The 18320-nt window shown below is 43.5% G+C and overlaps 1 protein-coding gene across 5 annotated transcripts in view; it reads right to left on the reverse strand.

Annotated features, from left to right (window-relative positions):
• The window catches only part of BBS4 (Bardet-Biedl syndrome 4), a 63203-nt gene that overhangs the window by 19025 nt on the left and 25858 nt on the right, over positions 1 to 18320 (reverse strand). For all 5 annotated transcript variants that reach the window (XR_003759822.2, XM_007670245.4, XM_007670244.3 and 2 more), the window contains exons 3-7: positions 15545 to 15624; positions 8779 to 8842; positions 5335 to 5446; positions 4959 to 5031; positions 2686 to 2739 (exon numbers count right to left, since the gene is read on the reverse strand). Coding sequence is in view for 4 of the 5 variants with exons in the window: in XM_007670245.4 (XP_007668435.1) it covers positions 2686 to 2739; positions 4959 to 5031; positions 5335 to 5446; positions 8779 to 8842; positions 15545 to 15624 (383 nt within the window). In the remaining variant the exon portion in view is untranslated. The remainder of the gene's footprint in view (positions 1 to 2685; positions 2740 to 4958; positions 5032 to 5334; positions 5447 to 8778; positions 8843 to 15544; positions 15625 to 18320) is intronic.

The following is an 18320-nucleotide window of genomic DNA, read 5'->3' on the forward strand; positions in this document are numbered from 1 at the left end:
TATAAATTCCCCTTGGAAACAGAAACAGCTATGAGCTTCTGAAATGGGGATAGCAATTCTCAATGCTGAGCCTTGGGGCAGACCGAGTTACTTGCACGTCCCGGTACCGTCCCGCAAAGGTGGTCGCCTGGCTTTTGGAGACTGCAGAGATACCTCCAGAGTCTTATTTGAGGAAGGAGAGCGAGACCGTGTCTCCCCCTTGTGACAATACCACCCCTTGGGGACATGCGTGGAAGCGGTGAGGCTGGCATGAACCGTCTTCCCCTCTGCCTCCCGACCAAGACGACCAATTTGGTATTCTCTTTCTCTTACACTGGGAGCCCCCTGTGGGATAGGGGTCTCATTCCATTCTAATTGTTTTGCACCTACCCCTGTGCTTAGCATAGTGTTTAATATATGCCATTATTATTATTATTCATAATTACTATTATAACAAAAGAAAGGCTGCTTCCTATAGAGGATAAGCAGAGAGCTAGAAAGACCTTGATCTCTCCTCTGTGGCTCTTGATGGGGCATTTCTGCATCATTAGGAATTCTGGATTGGACCGAATTCAATACTTCGATTTTCACTGACCAACACGTTGAATTTGCCAATACTGTAAGTCTCCAGCGCATGTGTGCGTATATGTATGTATATGGATCTAGAATTAGTCAGGTACCTGTCCTTTGAATTTGAGGATGACGGCTGGTGGTGAGATTTCATCCATGTGTGGGAATGCCAAAGAAGGCCGGTTTCTTCCACCCTGTACCCATAAAAATATAGCAGGGCACATTAAACCCATTGGGGTGAGCGCTTCTAGTAAGGCTGCTGAGTCACCAACTGGCACTGTTATCTCTTCATTCTGGTCAATACCATGGGACATTATTTTGAGAAGGAAAAGTGAAGGAACAGAAAGGTTATCTGCCAGTCAATGGGGCGCACCTATGAGGTGCTTTTCTAGGATGGTTGATGGATTGAGTTGAGCCATCCACAGTCTCTCACCTGGTCCCACTGGCACCAGCAGTCCACATTGAAAGGCAGCTGAGAAGAGTAGTAGGTGCCCTCTCTGGCCATGGAGCAGAATATGCTCATGACCTCACCCAATTCATAATCATAATGACAATAATAATGAATGGTATTTGTTAACCATTTATCTATCAGTAGTATCTACTGAGCGCTCACTGTGTACGGAACCCCGTACTAAGCACTTGGAAGAGCATAATAAAATAGAATCGGTGACATATTCCCTGTCCACGAGGAGGTATTACGTGTCAAGCACTGTGGTGAGAGATGCGGTAGATACATTACTATCAGATCAGACAGAGTTTCCAGCCTACATGGGGCTCACAATCCCAAGAATGATGATCTAATTTTACATATGTGGAAATTAAAGCATAGGGAAGTCAAGTGACTCACCTAAGGTCCATAGAATAGGCAAGTGGTGGAGCTGGGATAACAATAATAATAATAATTATGGTATTTGTTAAGCACTTAATTATGTTCCAGGCCCTGTACTAAGCACTAAGGTGGACACAAGCGAATTGGGTTGGACACAGTCCCCATCCCATGTGGGGCTCACAGTCTCAATCTCCATTTTACAGATGAGGTAACTGAGACCCAGAGAAGTGAAATGAGTTGCCCAAGGTCACACAGCAGACAAGTGGCAGATCCAGGATTAGAACTCAGGTCCTCTGACTCCCAGGTATGTGTTCTTTCCACTGTGCCACTTACCTGCTATGCCAAGTTAAGATTACTTAACTTCTCTTTGCTTCAGTTTCCTCATCTGTAAAATGGAGATTCAATACTTACCTCTCCTTCCGGCTTAGATTGGGAGCCCCATGTGAGACAGGGACAGTGTCCAATCTAGTTACCTTGTATCTACCTCAGAGGTTAGTACAGTGCTTGGCACGGAGTACCATCATCTTTATTAATAAAAGGTTTGGAGAAAACTGTTTTTAAAATACAGCAGAAAAAAGGCCCCAAAATTTGAAACAAAAAGGAATGATGATCTAATTCTCCTAAATGTGCAATGCAGTTAGAAAGGGATGAGTTCTAGCTAAACTGAGGACACTTTCCATGAAACCTCTTGTCAATAATAATAACTGTGGTATTTGTGAAGTGATTACTATGTGCCAAGCACTGTTCTAAGCTCTGGGGTAGATATAAGGCAATCAGGTTGTCCCTAATGGGGCTCACAGCTTTAATCCCCATTTTACAGATGAGGTAACTGAAACACAGAGAAGTGGCTTGCCCAAGTTCACACAGCAGACTAGTGGCAGAGCTGGGATTAGAACCCATGACCTCTGACTCCCAAGCCCGTGCTCTTTCCACTAAGCCACGCTGCAGCTGATCTTTTAACGTGAAGTCTTTAAAGAGGCGGTCAGTTAGTCAATCATACTTATTAAGTGCTTACTATATGTATACCACTGTACTAAGTGCTTGAGAAAGTGCAACGCTATAACAGACATATTCCCTGCCCACAACAAGCTTACAGTCTAAATAGATGCTAAACTCTACTCATTTTAAATTGAACTTATAACTGTGAACAGGTTTCCCGACAAAAGGGCCTCAAGACTATCAAGGAAAACAAACAAACATTACAATTACTTTAAACGCTTACTTCTTGGCTAAATCGGATACCTCTGGATGGTGGTTTTTTCTACAAAAACCATCGAGTCTAGTCAATGACACAAACTGCAAATTACCTTGTTGAAATGCTTCAAGTACATGTAGCACACCCCGAGGTTGTGGCAGATCTCCTATACACAAGAGAGGGGGAAACAATTTAAGGGATAAATTCACAGCCAGAAATTAGAAAGACGAAAACAAGCCTTTTGTGATGAGTCTTGCTCAATGCTTAGGACTGCCTACATCTCACGCCTACCACTGAAAAATACCCACCGTAATCTGCTTTTCTGGTCAAGAGATTCTATATGACAGCTAGTTTAATCATCTATTTTTAGTTCACAGAAATTATTCGGATGAGCAGTGCTCCCTAAGGGTAAAACAAATGCTATAAATTACAAGAGACAAGGACAGGAGAAAGAGGCGGTTTTTGTAAAAGCATTAATTTGGTTTTATTTATTGAGTGCTTACTGTGTGCACTCTAATTGCTTAGGAGAGTAAAATATAACAATAAACAGACACAGCCCCTGTCCACAGCAGATTGAGAGAAAGCCAACCCTTCAGAAGCTAGTCTTTGAACCTGAAGCTGGACGGATGAGCCAGGAGCTGGATCTGTGGAAGTATATTCTTAAGCTCCAACTCCTAAAGGAGTTTATCTGGAGTAAAAGCTGCTTCTTGGCACAGACGCCATTTCCAATCTGATGTGCAACGAGTCATCACAGATTCCTTCAAAACCACAGAGCGGGCAGAGGCCCAGATGCTGCCAAGGGGTGGGGGCAGTGGCCGTGGGGGGAAATGAGCCGCCTTCATCATCACTTTTCAATTTGGAGACTTTTGCTTCACCCATTTCCTTTACGACGAGAGGAACGTTCAAAATATACACGTTGCACGTTTTCAAATGCACTGACATTCAAGGGATAAGAAGTTGAGGATTAAAGGCAGAAAAAATGCCCATCGGTCAGGCAGTAATGAATTCCATATGCTTTTCATCCCTTGGGGGAAAATGTTTTTCTTCTGTAGCAGCTGTCATCCTGCTGGCTGCCACTAATCCTGTGACTCTTTCCTGATACGAACGTGTGGCTGTTGGGCATCATCTAAGCCAGATGGAGCAAAAAGGGTCCCGGAACTTGCTAAAAGAGCAGTATCGTCCCAACATCAGTGGTACTTTCTATGCCTCCCTCGGAGGTTGGCACCAATCCCACTGAGTACGTTAGAGGAGAGGGCGTGTGGAAATGCATTAAGGAGGCATGCCAAGAAAGCAGTCTCCCTTCTTCCCTTCCTAAAGAGGGGAGGAAGTAATTTGGTTCAGGGCTGGAATCAAGTTGCAGAGGAGAATTATACCAAATCTTCAATATGAATCTCTCTTCCTCTTTTTAAATAGCAATCGTTAAACACTCACTTTGTGTCAAACACTCTTCTAAGCACTGAGGTAGGTTCAAGTGAATTATGTCAGATATGGTCTCTGTCCCACATGGGGCTCACAGTCTAAGTAGGATGGAGAACACGTACTGAATCCCCACATTACAGTTAAGGAAACTGAGGCACAGAGAAGTTAAGTGACTTGCCCAAGATCACACAGCTAGCAACTGGCAGTCAGGATTAGAACCCAGGTCCGTGCTTTCTCCCCTAGGTTATGCTGCTTCTCACCACTTTCCTGCTTGATATTCCCCTACCTGGAACTCCCCGTTTTTCAACTGTCCCCATCCTCAAACCTCTTTGAAAATCCCATCTCCTCTAAGGAAGCCTTTCCCAGATCACGCTGGCCCAGCAACCACTATTAGCACTTGGGTAATTCTTCACAACCCCAGGACTTTGAATCTATGGATATTCAATTATTTACCCTTTTTCTGTCTGTTCTTCATTTGACTGCCTGTCTCCCCATTACACTGCAAGCCCATTGAGAGCCAGGAGTGTTTCTGACTGCTTGACATCCTCCACTTGGATGATGAGATAAAATGGTGTCCTGCTCTGAGCTGCCTGAAAAGCTAGCAGAGCCACATAATGGTCTTCGAAGGAATCCACCCTGAAAATCCAGCTCCTCAGGGAAAGAAGCAGGAGTCCCGAGACCCTTGCTAGAGAACCACCGCTTCAGATCACAGAATTCTAAAGCAGCCGGTCATATATTTCTAGAGCTATAAAATCAACTCTCACAACCATTTATTTGCATAGCGCAGCCAGTTTTGAGAATCGTCCTAAGATATTTCAGGGGGGACCAAAAAACAAACAACCCAATATGTGGCTGGGTTCCATCTATGATAAGTAGGAACATGAATTATAAAAGGAAGCATTAATGTGACAAAATTGTCCATTAGCATGTCCACTAACATACTGAAATTGAAAATCCCCAACTTACCCAATCTTTCTGGTTCAGTTTGGCTGCTTCATTATATACTTCAATGGCAGCTTTGTGCTTCCCCAACAGAAATCTGTGGAATAGATGAGATTCCTGGAAAATATCAATTTGTCTTTTCTTGCCCGCATCTACTCCAGGGAAAGCCCTCACCCAACCAAGGCCTTTACACAGCTGCACTTCACCCCGGTGATTTCATCAGGCTCTTTGGAATGGCCCGGTTCTCCCAATGGACCACTTTGAAGGGAGCTGAACTTCTTTTCCCCAGTTTCTGTAGGACCCCACTCCTTCAGCCAGACCCAGTCTAATGGGTGAGCTGGAAACAGCATCAGTATCTCCTGACCACGCTTTAAAGCTTTAACAATAAAACAAGACTCACAAGGACCTAGCCACTTGCTTGAGGTTATCTGCACTCTGAGGACTCAGAATCGCACAGGACTGGAAGAGTTCTAAGGATTCCTGAATCTTCCCTTCCAGTCGAAATATCAGGGCTACAAGGAGAAACACAAAGCAGACACAGTAATTATCTGTCCATGGGGCTAGTGCTTCAACCCAAAACAAAAAAGTCACTACGTTTTCAGAAGCATACAGTAAGATACATCATTAAATTCAAAAGCTTCCAATAAAGTATCAGTTGGAAATCATGTGCACAAATACTTGCAAGTCTGAAGCTTGTAAGTGGGAATCTATCAAGAGGATAGCTAAAACTTAACTATTAATTCTAGTCTCCCCTTCTAGACTGTAAGCTCATTGTGGGCAAGGAACCTGTTTATTGTTAAACTGAACTCTTCCAAGAGCTTAGTATAGTGCTCTGCACACAGTAAGTACTCAATAAATATGAATGGGTGAAGGAGTGCCACTCCCAAAATCCTAGGTTACCTTATGACGTTGACAGCAGAGTGACTTTTACTGCAAGAGAGGCACTTGAGACTTACAATTGATTTGACTACCCAATCCTGTCTCATTACGAAGCCGCTAATAAATCTAGAGCTTTTCTACAATCTAAAAGGAAAATAAAAATACGCTATGCTTTGTTCTACTTCTCAACGACTCACCCCCAGGTCTGAGGTTCTGAGGCCCAGCTTCTGACATGGCTCTTTGTCAGTGGCTGCTAGTCCTATGTGCTTAATGGAATACCTACTGCTCTACCCTCTCTGCGGGGGAATTTCTTCAGCTTTCTCTTGGGAGCCCTCCTTTCCTTGTGGTTTCTGGCTTTCATCTGATGGCGTCAAGGAAAAGCTCCTTACACTAGCATCTGGAATATTTTTCAGTGGATGCGCTGTGAATTTTTTTTTCAAGAAATACCCAGGCTCTCCCCTAGGCAATAGTTTGCAAAGGATTAGTTATATCCATATATGATTTGAAAGTCTGAGGTGGGTGAGGTAGGAATGCCAGAGTCTTGTGCCAGAAGAGAAACAAGGCTCTCTGTGACTGCATTCCCCAATTTATATTTTAAGGTCCCAAAAGCCATTAGGAGAGGAAGCATTTGAAACTACTGAAAATCAGCATTCTGGTCTGTGAGGCTAAAGAAAAAGATTCATCTGAGTACAGGGGTTAACACAGAAAGTTCCTGAAAGATTGAAATGGTTCCTTTGTAATAAAAGAAGAAATATATGGTCTCTGGCTCTGTACTGTATTTTGAGCCATTCATTCAATGATATTTATTGATCATTTACTGTGTGCAAAGCGTACAATACTAAGTGCTAGGGAAGACTACAATAAAGGATAAGCAGAACACAGTCTTGCCTTCAGGGGGTTCAAAATCTAAAAGGGAGACTGGGAGGTTGACAATGGACACACGAAGAGGGATCGAGAGGAGCCGTGTGGCCTAGTGGATAGAGCATGGGCCTGGGAATCAGAAGAACCTGGATTCTAATCTTGGCTCCGCCACGTGTCTGCTGTGTGACCTTGGGAAAGTCACTTCACTTCTCTGGGCCTCAGTTACCTCCACTGTAAAATGGGGATGAAGACTGTGAGCCCCATATGGACAAGGACTGTGTCCAACCAGATTTGTTTGTATCCACCGCAGTGCTAGTACAGTGCCTGGAACACTGTAAGTGCTTAACAAATACCATCATCACTATTTAGTGATAATAATAGCATTTACTAAGTACCTACTGTGTGCCAAGTACTATGTTCAGCATTAGGGTTGATGCAAAATAATCATATTGGACCAAGATCCAATCTAAGAGAGATGGAGAACAAAGCATTTTATTCCCATTTTGCTGATAATGAAACTGGGGCACAGAGAGGTTTGCCCAGTATTAGACAGCAGGTAAACTGCAGAGCTGGAACCAAAATCCAGGTTTCCTGACTCCCTGTGATCTAGTGGGAATCAAAGGATCTGGGTTCTGATTCCATCTCTGCCTCTTGCCTGCTGTGAGATCACGGGCGTATCGCCTAACTCCTGTGTGTCTCAGTTCCTCACCTGCAAAATGGGCATTCCATACTTGTTCCCCCCACTCCTTACATCGAGTGCCCGGGCTGGGACAAGGACTGCATCTACCCTGATTATCCTGCATCTACCTAAGCACATAGTACAGTGCTCCGCACGGAGTTATTTCCATTATCATCCCAGTTTTATGCTCTTTCCACTTGGCCGCAAAACAGGAGAAGGTAAAGAGCACGGAACATTGAGCCCGAAGGAGTTGTTTACAGCTTTCTTATCGCCTAGACTGTCCAGAGTCCAAAAGGCACAACCAGAGCCTGAAGATTTATGAAGTCACACTGCTAATACCGCTGCCGCTTAAATCCTCCACGGCCCCACTTGGACGGGGCAGGGAGGGAGCGAAGGACCAGGATGGAGTAATGCAACGGTGATAGGTTCTTTCCATCTATACCCCGACCCACAGCTGCAACGGAGACATACCTGACCCCCCATTCTGAAGGCAACCGGATTCCCAGGCTGCAGTGCTAGTCCAATTTACATTTCGTCTATCTTCAATTTCCTGTCTGAGACTTAGAACACTCCACTTTGCTTTTTGTTTGTTTGTTTGACAGAAGACTAAAATTTGATCTTGGCTGATATTTAGCAAGCAACTGCTGCCCGCTCTTCACCCTCACCTCAATCTTCTACCCTATCTGCCCTCCCCCCTAGGCTCTTGATGGTGTATCCCTTCGACACTTTGATCCTCACTCCAGCCCAACGGTACTTATGTAAATATTCCTCTACTTTACTATTCTCCCTATTCCTAATCTATTTTAATGCCTCCCCCTGCATACACTAAGCTCCACATGGACTGGGACTCTGTTGTACTATACTTTCCCAAGCACTTAAAACAGTGCTCTGCACACAGTTAAGAGCTCACCGATTGATAGAAACACTAATTACCTATCCAACCCACTCCTTTGTGGTGGATACCCACAAGTCAAGCTGGGGAAGGAGCAGGTGGGCAGGTTTCTTCTTGCCACCTGTACGAATCTTTCAAGTTCAAAGCCACGTTGTCCCTTTCCCTTTAGGTCCAATGGGAATGATTTTTTCATCTTTTCACAGTACTAGAGGACCCTCGCTCCTTCCTTCTGTCCCACCACTCCTACTTTCTCACAAAAGGTCCCGATCCTTCTTTATATCCTCCCCTCACCTCTCACTCACAGAATCCAAAATATAAACCTCTTCATGGATCATGGCCTAAGAGATTATGAGTCCCACCCTGAGAAATACTGAAAATGTAGAGGTGAAGGATTCAGACCCTTATGAAAAATGGATATTTGAGGAAAATCTCTGCCCAAAACAAGACACGTGATGTCAGCACCTGCTGATAATCTTTTTCAACTATCTGTTCTTAATGAGATGAAAAGTACAATTTATTCCTATTATGCTTACCTTGAACATAGATAGCATATTCACACAATCCTTGGGTCTCCTGAAGCTGCTCTTTGATGACAGCCTAAAAATCAAAGGAAAAACACATCCATGATGGGAAACTGTATAAAACAAACTTTTTTTTAAACAGCATTTATAAATGCTATGTCCCAGACACTGTTCTAAACTCTGTAGTCGATACAGACTGATCAATTTGGACACAGTCCACATCTCACATGAGACTCACAATCTTAATCCCCATTTTACGGATGAGGTAAGTGAAGCACAAAGTTTTAAAACAAACTTTTGTATCAAACTAAAAATTCCTCCCTACTGACTTCAAAGTTCTCCATCACCTTGCCCCTTCTTAGCTCACCTCCCTTCTCTGCTTCTACATCCCAGCCCACACATTCCGCTCCTCTCACTGGACCTTGTTCTCGCCTGTCCCGCCATCTACCCCTGGCCCACATCCAAAGTCTGGCCTGGAACGCCCTACCTCCTCAAATCTGCCAAACTAGCACATTTCCCCCTTCAAAGTCCTACTGAAGGCTCACCTCCTCCAAGAGGCTTCCCAGACTAAGCCCCCCTTTTCTTCAGCTCCCCCTCCCCTCTGCATTGCCTCGACTCACCCCCTTGGCTCTATCCCCCTCTCCCCGTCCCAGAGCACTTGTGTATATATTTACATAGCTATAATTCTATTTATTTATATTGATGACTGCTTTTGTTTTAATGTTTATATATATATATATACACACACACACACACATATATATATATATAATTCTATTTATTTATATTGATGCCTGTTTACTTGTTTTGATGTCTGTCTCCCTCCTTCTAAACTGTAAACCCGTTGTGGGCAGGATTGTGTCTATTACTGAACTGTACTTTCCAAGCCCTTAGTACAGTGTTCTGCACACAGTAAGTGCTCAATAAATATGACTGAATGAATGAATGAAATTGTATAAGTCACTTGAATTGCATATTATCATTGCTTATGACATCTGTTAGGCACTTACAGTGTGCCAGACATTCTATTAAGCACTGGGGAAAGGTCAGGGCGATTCAGACATAGCCCAGTACCCAGAAAGGAACAGAAAGGACAGGCACTCTGGAGGTGAAATAATGGGGTGCGCTTAGCAAAACAACAATAAGAGCAAAAATAGCAGTATATAACCACTGTAAGCAAAGGCACAATGGCTCCTCGCTGTTTTGGGAAAAGCCAACTTTGGTCCCCAAATCACCACCTTTCCAATGTCTTACAAGTTGAGGAGGTAGGGCTCCCCTCCCACCCCCACAACACTGCTCCACCCTGAATTAGGGAGTAGGACAGGAGCTGCTATCCTAAAGTTCCCCAGTAGCTGGGGAACTCTGAGTCACGGGGTAACACCATTTGCCCGCGCCACTCCGGTGGGACAAGTCTTCGGCGGGGGTGGCAGCTGATGCATGTTTGCCAGTTATTCGAGGACACGGTAATCAGTAAGACGATCGCTGATTCATAAAGGAAACAATCAACGTGTAGGTCATGCCATCGGTGGGGAAGGTTTCTGACCGCAGAACCACCAAATGGATCCACAAGGTGGGAAGGCCTCGCAAGAAACCTCAAAAGTTCTGAAAAGCGCTGACCTGGAAGTTAATCCCAGGTCCGCCACTTGCCTGCTGTGTGACACTGGGCAAGTCACTTAACTTCTCTACAACAACAAACAGCTGATTAACATAGGTGGTGAAGGCAGCCAGTCACCTTCAAAGCAACCACCTACAGGGTTATAGTTACAATATAGCCACAGCAGCACACTGAGGGCACTTTAGCTGAAAATGGATCCAGTAAATAAAAAATCTTAGCCTGCACTTGAGAAGCAGAGTGGCCTCGTGGATAGCGCCTGGGAGTCAGAAGGACCTGGGTTCTAATCCCCGCTCTGCCACTTGTCTGTCATGTGATCTTGGGCAAGTCACTTAACTTTTCTGTGCCCCAGTTACCTCATCTGGAAAATGGATATTAGAACGGTGAGCCCTATTTGGGCCACGGCTGTGTCCAATCTGATGAGCTCGTATCTGTGCCAGTGCTTAGTACAGAGCCTGGCAAATAGTAAGCACCAGTGCCTAGCACAGTGCCTGGAACAGAGTAAGTGCTTAACAAATGCCATAAAACACCCCACTGAAAAACCAATACACTGTGGACCTGTCCATTTACTTGCTCGCTGCACTCTGTGCCCCAGCAGGAACACAACTGGCAGGGGCAAGGGAGTTTAAGGGGCGCTACAAAACCCCTACCACGACAATCGAGTCCTTCAGGCAGGTTCTCAGTCCTGAATTCCCAGTTCATCTCTCTCCACGTAGACTCCAGAGTCTGCAACGTCGAGAATCTCAGAGACCTCACAGAGATTAGTCATTCAGGTAAGGACTAGAAACAAAGCCCGATTGTGAATACACTTTTGGGTCTATGACCAAACGAGAAAAGAGACTTCCAGTTTGTGATGCAGATTCTTGCTCTGTGTGTGGCAGCCATGTCCACGACGGAAAATTTATTCTTACCTGAATACCTTTTAAATTTCAGTGTGATCTAATGAAAATAGATTACAAGGGATAAAATCAGGAGTCTGGATGCTGAAGAAACTAGTACCAAAAGTGTGCTACAATAATAATGAAAATGTTTTCGGCAACTGGGGTTTGGCTTACAATGTTAATAATAATAATAATGTTGGTATTTGTTAAGCGCTTACTATGTGCCGAGCACTGTTCTAAGCGCTGGGGTAGACATAGGGGAATCAGGTTGTCCCACGTGGGGCTCACAGTCTTAATCCCCATTTTACAGATGAGGGAACTGAGGCACAGAGAAGTGAAGTGACTTGCCCACAGTCACACAGCCGACAAGTGGCAGAGCTGGGATTCGAACTCATGAGCCCTGACTCCAAAGCCCGTGCTCTTTCCACTGAGCCACGCTGCTTCTCCAATTAGTCACTGGCTTTAGCTCAGACCATGGGCCTGAGAGTCAGAAGGCCCTGCGTTCTAATCCCGGCTCTACCACTTGCCTGCTCTGTGACCCTGGGCAAGTCACCTCTTTGTGGCTCAGTTACCTCAACTGTGAAATGGGGATTTAGACTGTGAATCCCATGTGAGACATGGACTGTGACCAAACTGATTAGTCTGTATCGACACCAGACCTTAGTACAGTGCCTGGCACATAGTAAGCACTTAATAAATATTGCTTTAAAAAAAGCATTTACCTGCCATTTACACAGTTCTAATGAACAGTATCAACAATTTTGACTAATAACCTATCATAGGCAAAATCCCATTACAAAGGAATTTGTCCATAGAAAGGGTCCCTAAACTAAAGCCCCACACACAGTAGGCGGGGAAAGATACTCATGAACAAATTACCTAGCTGGTGAGTATTTGATATTTTATTTTTTGATCGTGGAAACTCACAATTTGCTTTAAGTGACAATACACTCTGAGCTCCACACCTCTTTCTTTCCTTCCCCATTCTTATACATTCATTACTAGGAGGATGCCTAGGCTGACCCAAACTTCCTCCTTATGATCGCTCCTTCTGAACCTTCCTGTCCTCAAGAACTACCCAGCTGAGTCACTGCACACCTGCCAGGCTCTCCGTGCCCTTTCTTGGCTAAGAGTCCCTGCTTTTTCTTCCCCTCTCCCAGGAGACAGAGCAGGACCAGCCATAAAACCCCAGGGCCCAATTGGGAGACTGAATCGTCCCAGGAAAACAATCAATGGTATTTACTGGGCATCTGCTGCATAGAGGGTGCGGGTGTTGTACCGAGTGCTTGGGAGAGTACAAGAGGTGAAAAACACAATTTCTGCCTCAAGGAGTTTACAATCTAAAAGGAGAATCAGTTGGCAAGGGCATCAGTACTGGCATGTCTTCACTGGCTCCAGGGCCGCTGAGTACCTGAGTGTAGAGTGAAGGGGAGCCAAAATCAAAGAGCCCCAGCTACCCTTGCAGGGTAGAAACAACCCTCAACTAGACACTTCCTGCTTGCATCAACCGTGTCTAAGCAGCCCCGCTTAGGGACGAAGGGTACATCTAGGCTGGAAAGACCAAGGAGTCAGATTATTATTATTATTTGTCTTCAGTCTATTATGTTACTCTGTTGGTCACCCCTCCCTAACTTTCTTTTTCCTTCACCTGACTCCTTAAAGTCCACGTTTGGCTCACAAGCGTTTACACTGAATAATTATAATTATGGTACTTGTTATATACTTTACATAATTATAATTATATAATTATATAATTATAATTATGATACTTGTTAAGCACTTACTATGTGCCAAACACTCTTCTAAGCACTGGGGTAGATACAAGTTAATCAGGTTGGACACAGTCTCTGTCCCAAACAGGGCTGACTCTCTTAACCCCCATTTTACAGATGAGGTAACAGAGACCCCGAGAAGTTAAGTGATTTGCCCAAAGTCACACAGCAGACATATGGCAGAGCCAAGATTAGAACCCGGTTCCTTCTGACTCCCAGGCCCGAGCTCTATCCACTAAGACAAGCTGCTTCTCTATATAGGGAGACACTTCAGAAATGAGACATTCTGATAAAAAGATAAAAAGAGACAAGCTTAAGGAATAAGATATATCTACACAAGACTGATAATCAAGTAGAAACTCAAAAATGCCAAATGCATAGCATTTCTCTATCAATGTTGTGTAGTGCCTTTCTTTTTGGACTGACAGATTGCTTACAGTGGACTTCAGTAACACCATAGTTTTGGGAAATTGGGTCCTCATCCCCCCAACCCTTTTTCACCACAAGTCGATGACCTCAGAAGCTCATACGTCAGAAAATACCTGTTGACCCTGATCTCTGACACTCTAAGGCATTGCTAATCCCAAAGTAATTTGTTGGCTCTCTGAAGCCCATTCCAGGCACCCTCTCCCTGGTCCCTTCTTGGGTAATTCCTGCAATAGCTCTTTTGGGTTTTTTCCTGGTTAGCAGCAAAGGTGGAACCCTGAGTTCTGACCCTGGGAGGGAGCTTACCTGCTGTTTGCTCACCAGGCCTGCTGCTGCCTTCAAAGGCACTCTTGTAAAAGAGAATGCTGGAAGGTAGTTGGCAAACCAGCAGAGACCCTGGACCTCCCACAGAGTCACAGTTACATTAGCCCACATCCCCCAAAACCATCTCTGCCTCCTCAACCATCTTGGGAACCAACTCCTTCTAAGAATGGGCTTAGAACAGTGTGATGTTCTAGGATGCAGATGAAATTAATACAGAACTTCATATTTCTGGAAAAAAACACCCTCAAGAGGAAGAGAAGTAAACTAGTTTCAGAAAGGTACATTTTCTGTGCCAAGTTATCACCTAGGGGAATTTTCTTGCACCCTTGGAGGACTGGATTTGTGAGATTCTTAGGTTGGCTTGTTGGAGGCAGGGGGTGTGTCTACAAACTGGGTTGTAGTATACTCCCTCAAGTTTTTTAGTAGGGTGCTCTGCATACAGCAAGTGCTCAAAGAATCCTATTGACTGACTTATTGGATGAGATTCTCAAAAGGTAACACTCTAGCTCCATGCCAGAAGGTTCTTCCCTTCCTCTTTAAAATTACTGGACTGCTTTCAGAACAAATATAAATAGCCCTCAGAGCAAGGCTAGTTCTAAAGAGTGCCCTCCTCATCCGAAAATACAAAACGATCTATTCTTTGGACATTGTGAGAAAGACAGAAGGGTTATCAGTATCTGGGAAAAACAGAATACTAATCTTGCATCTTCAGAGGCTGAGAGGTGGTCTGAAAACAAATCAATCGCTGTTATTTATTGACCACTTACTGTGTGCAGAGCACTGTAAAGTGCTCGGGAGAATACGCTACAACAGAATTGGTAGACACATTCCCTGCTCAAAACAAGCTTATGGTCTCGAGGGATGAATACAGAAGCACACCCGCTGGTCTCGCCCACTGCCTCACCTAAAATAACCAGGGCAGGTGAATGTTTACTCTTTTCTTAAAGACCTTTAGGGGTAGAGACACCGCACCCTCTCTTTGTATTCAATTTCCAATGTTTTATCACCCTGAGATTCATGGAGATCCTCTTCATATTTAATCAAAATCCTTCCTACTTTAATCTACATTCATTTCCTCTTGGTCTGCCCTCAGTGGGCATGCGGAATGGCTAGTCAGCATTTTCTCCATAAAAATATTTCCTACACATTAAAACAGATACTAGATTACTCTTGGTCGTCTCTTCTCTAGGTTAAAATCTCCATTTCTTTACCCTTTTCTTAAAAGATCTATCTTCATATCCATCGATCACTTGCATTGCTCTTTTATAGTGGATCTAATACTCTAATAATGACCAGAACAGTGCAGAAGCTTTTGCATATGACATTCCTGTTGCTTTCACTCCAGTATCTTGTTGACTTAATAATTACAAAGACTCAACTATGATCACCCCAGGCCTTTTCCTGTTACACTTTGGCCTTATCAATCTTTCCCCACCCTTCTGCTTCCTAAAGGACCATTTCCCCAATTAGCTAAGGCCTTCTACCTTTGCCCGGTTTAGTATGATCAACACATTTTATGGTTAAGCTTTCAATTCCAATAATCAAGGTCAGCAATAAAATCTTTGAAAGGATTTGATACCACCACTTCATATGTTCCCAAGATTGACACCGAGATGTCTACGACTTCCCTTCAGACGGGACCATCAGGCTTGTCAACACGATGCCATGTGACATGGAATAAAAACCCACAAGGATTGTTTTTGATTCAAACCTCAGCAATCCTTCTGACTTTCAAATCAAACATGAAGGGAGATAGTTCTTACCTTGCATGCTTCATAGTCTTTCCGGATATAATGCAAGTGAATCAGCCAATTCTGCCTCTCCAAGATAGGTAATTCTTGGGCTGTGGGGTAAATTTTGACAAAAGAAAAACACATGGTATTTACTATCTGACTCCCTCCCTCATAATTCTCATTTCCAGATGATTATACATATGGTAATGATATTTATTGAGTGCTCAGTGCATGAAAAGACACTGTACTCAGCATCCGGGAAAGTAAAGCAAAAGCATGAGACACATTCACTGCCCACAATGAACTTACACTTTACTGGGGGAGACAGACATAAAAAAATACTGATGAATATTTACAAGTAGATTTTGTAAAGTTTTAAACATCCAGTATGTTGGAACTATACAGTCTTTTCGCAGCTGACTAGCAGTCAAAAGTGGATATCACTTTATACAGCCAGATTGATCAATCAATTGTATTTATTGAGCACACACTGCATGTAGAGCACTGTACTAAGCACTTGGGAGAATACACTATAACAGTTGGTCACGTTCCCTGTCCACAGTGAGCTTACAGTCTAGAGGGGGAGACAGACATTAGTATAATTAAATAAATTACCGGTAATATACCTAAGTGATATGGGGCCGAGGGAGGGGTGAATAAAGGGTGCAAATTCTAGTGCAAAGGTTGATGCGGTAGGGAGTGGGAGAAGAGGAAATCTTGTCTTTTCAGAACAGCAACAAATACTTCACTTTAAAGCTCATTTCTTTTGTTCCTGCTTATTCTGTCAACTTGGTGTGTCAATTAGAGGAGGTTCACGTATGAGAACTTGGCCTGAATAAATAATTCTTCTCTCCTCTTCTCTCCCGCAGGGGGCTGCCAGGGGACATGGGTATCTCATAAGAAAACACATTACAGGAATATTGCCATTATTAATGTTCTGCTGTTTCTGTCACATCTGGACCATCTTCGGAGACTGACTGGACTGAATTATGAAACATCACACAGGTGTCAATACTGGGAAACCAACAATAAAAAAAGTATATGTGATGCAATACAAAATGGAGAAATGCGTGCTTGCTTCCAGCAGTTATGTAAGGAGACTATAGCAAAAATTACAGAGAAACTACAATTACTTGCTTGGTAAAATTTGTGTTAGATTTCAAAGTTGAAAATGCAGTGTGCCTAACATTCATTAAGCTACTCATGTTACTCATTTTTCTAGGCTTCTGAACCCCAGAGGTAGCCATAGTAACTAACAGAAAAGTTATGTCTGTGATGAAAGAAAAATGCAGAAGCAGCCACCGTCAAAAAAACAGTTGCTCCTGCGGGAGCAGAGAGTATAAAGTAATGCTACTCTCTTCTCTCTGAATGAGTGAATATCTTAGCAATCTAGGGCAGAAAGAACAAACAGATGTGGATAACTGCAGGGGAGAATATCTGCAGGGTAGAGTATGAGCACATCACTTTCAATGGGCCCTGGGGAATGGCTATTTTCAGGATTCCTAAGCCATCTGTATGGCAGTCAACCATACCTCATTCATCTCCAAAATGGGGACACGGCATCTTACATTAATCTGGGGTATTATTATGAGTTACCTGCAGGATCCCCAGAGACGGGATGATAGGTAAATTCAAATGAACCTCACAATTATCTGCAGGTTTAAATTTAACCAAATTTCTTATATACCAAATTAACTTGATTTGAGATAAAATAACTAAATTGTGGATCTTGAGGATTCCTGCTCTATCATGAATAAAAGAACTTAAAACATTTCATACCAAAATTAAAGTGTTTTAAATAAGTCTAACTGCACTTTAGGTAACAATAATAATAACTGTGGTATTTGTTAAGCGCTTACTATGTGCCAAGCACTGTTCTGAGCACTGGGGTAGATACAAGTTAATCAGGTTGGACACAGTTTCTGTCCCACTCAGGGCTGACACTCTTAACCCCCATTTTACAGATGAGATAACAGAGGCCCGGAGAAGTTAAGTGATTTGCCCAAAGTCACACAAGAGACATGTGGCAGAGCCAAGATTAGAACCCAGTAATCAGGTTGTCCCATATGGGGCTCACAGCCTTAATCCCCATTTTACAGATGAGGTAACTGAAACACCGAGAAGTGGCTTGCCCAAGTTCACACAGCAGACTAGTGGCAGAGCTGAGATTAGAACTCACGTCCTCTGACTCCCAAGCCCATGCCTTTTCCACTAAGCCATGCTGCAGTGATCTTTTAAAGTGAAGTCTTTAAAGAGTCAAACAGTCATTCAATCATATTTATTAAGTGTTTACTATGTGCAACAATAATAATAATAATAATAATGTTGGTATTTGTTAAGCGCTTACTATGTGCAAAGCACTGTTCTAAGTGCTGGGGGTACAGGGTGATCCAGTTGCCCCACGTGGGGCTCACAGCTTTAATCCCCATTTGACAGATGAGGCAACTGAGTCACAGAGAAGTTAAGTGACTTGCCCAAGGTCACACAGCTGACTAGTGGCAGATCAGGGTTTCGAACCCATGACCTCTGACTCCCAAGCCCATGCTCTTTCCACTGAGCCACGCTGCTCCTCTATTACACTGCTATTACAGTGTAGACCACTGTAATAAGTACTTGGGAAAGTGTAACGATATAACAGACATATTCCCTGCCCACAACGAGTTTACAGTCTAAATAGATGCTAAATTCTACTCATTTTAAATTGATCTTATAACCGTGAACAGGTTTCTCTACAAAAGGGCCTCATGACTATCAGGGAAAATAAACATTAAAATTTCTTTAAATGCTTACTTCTTAACTAAACCAG

The sequence above is a fragment of the Ornithorhynchus anatinus genome, chromosome 5 (genome assembly GCF_004115215.2).
Source record: "Ornithorhynchus anatinus isolate Pmale09 chromosome 5, mOrnAna1.pri.v4, whole genome shotgun sequence".
In the NCBI taxonomy this organism is placed as follows: domain Eukaryota; kingdom Metazoa; phylum Chordata; class Mammalia; order Monotremata; family Ornithorhynchidae; genus Ornithorhynchus; species Ornithorhynchus anatinus.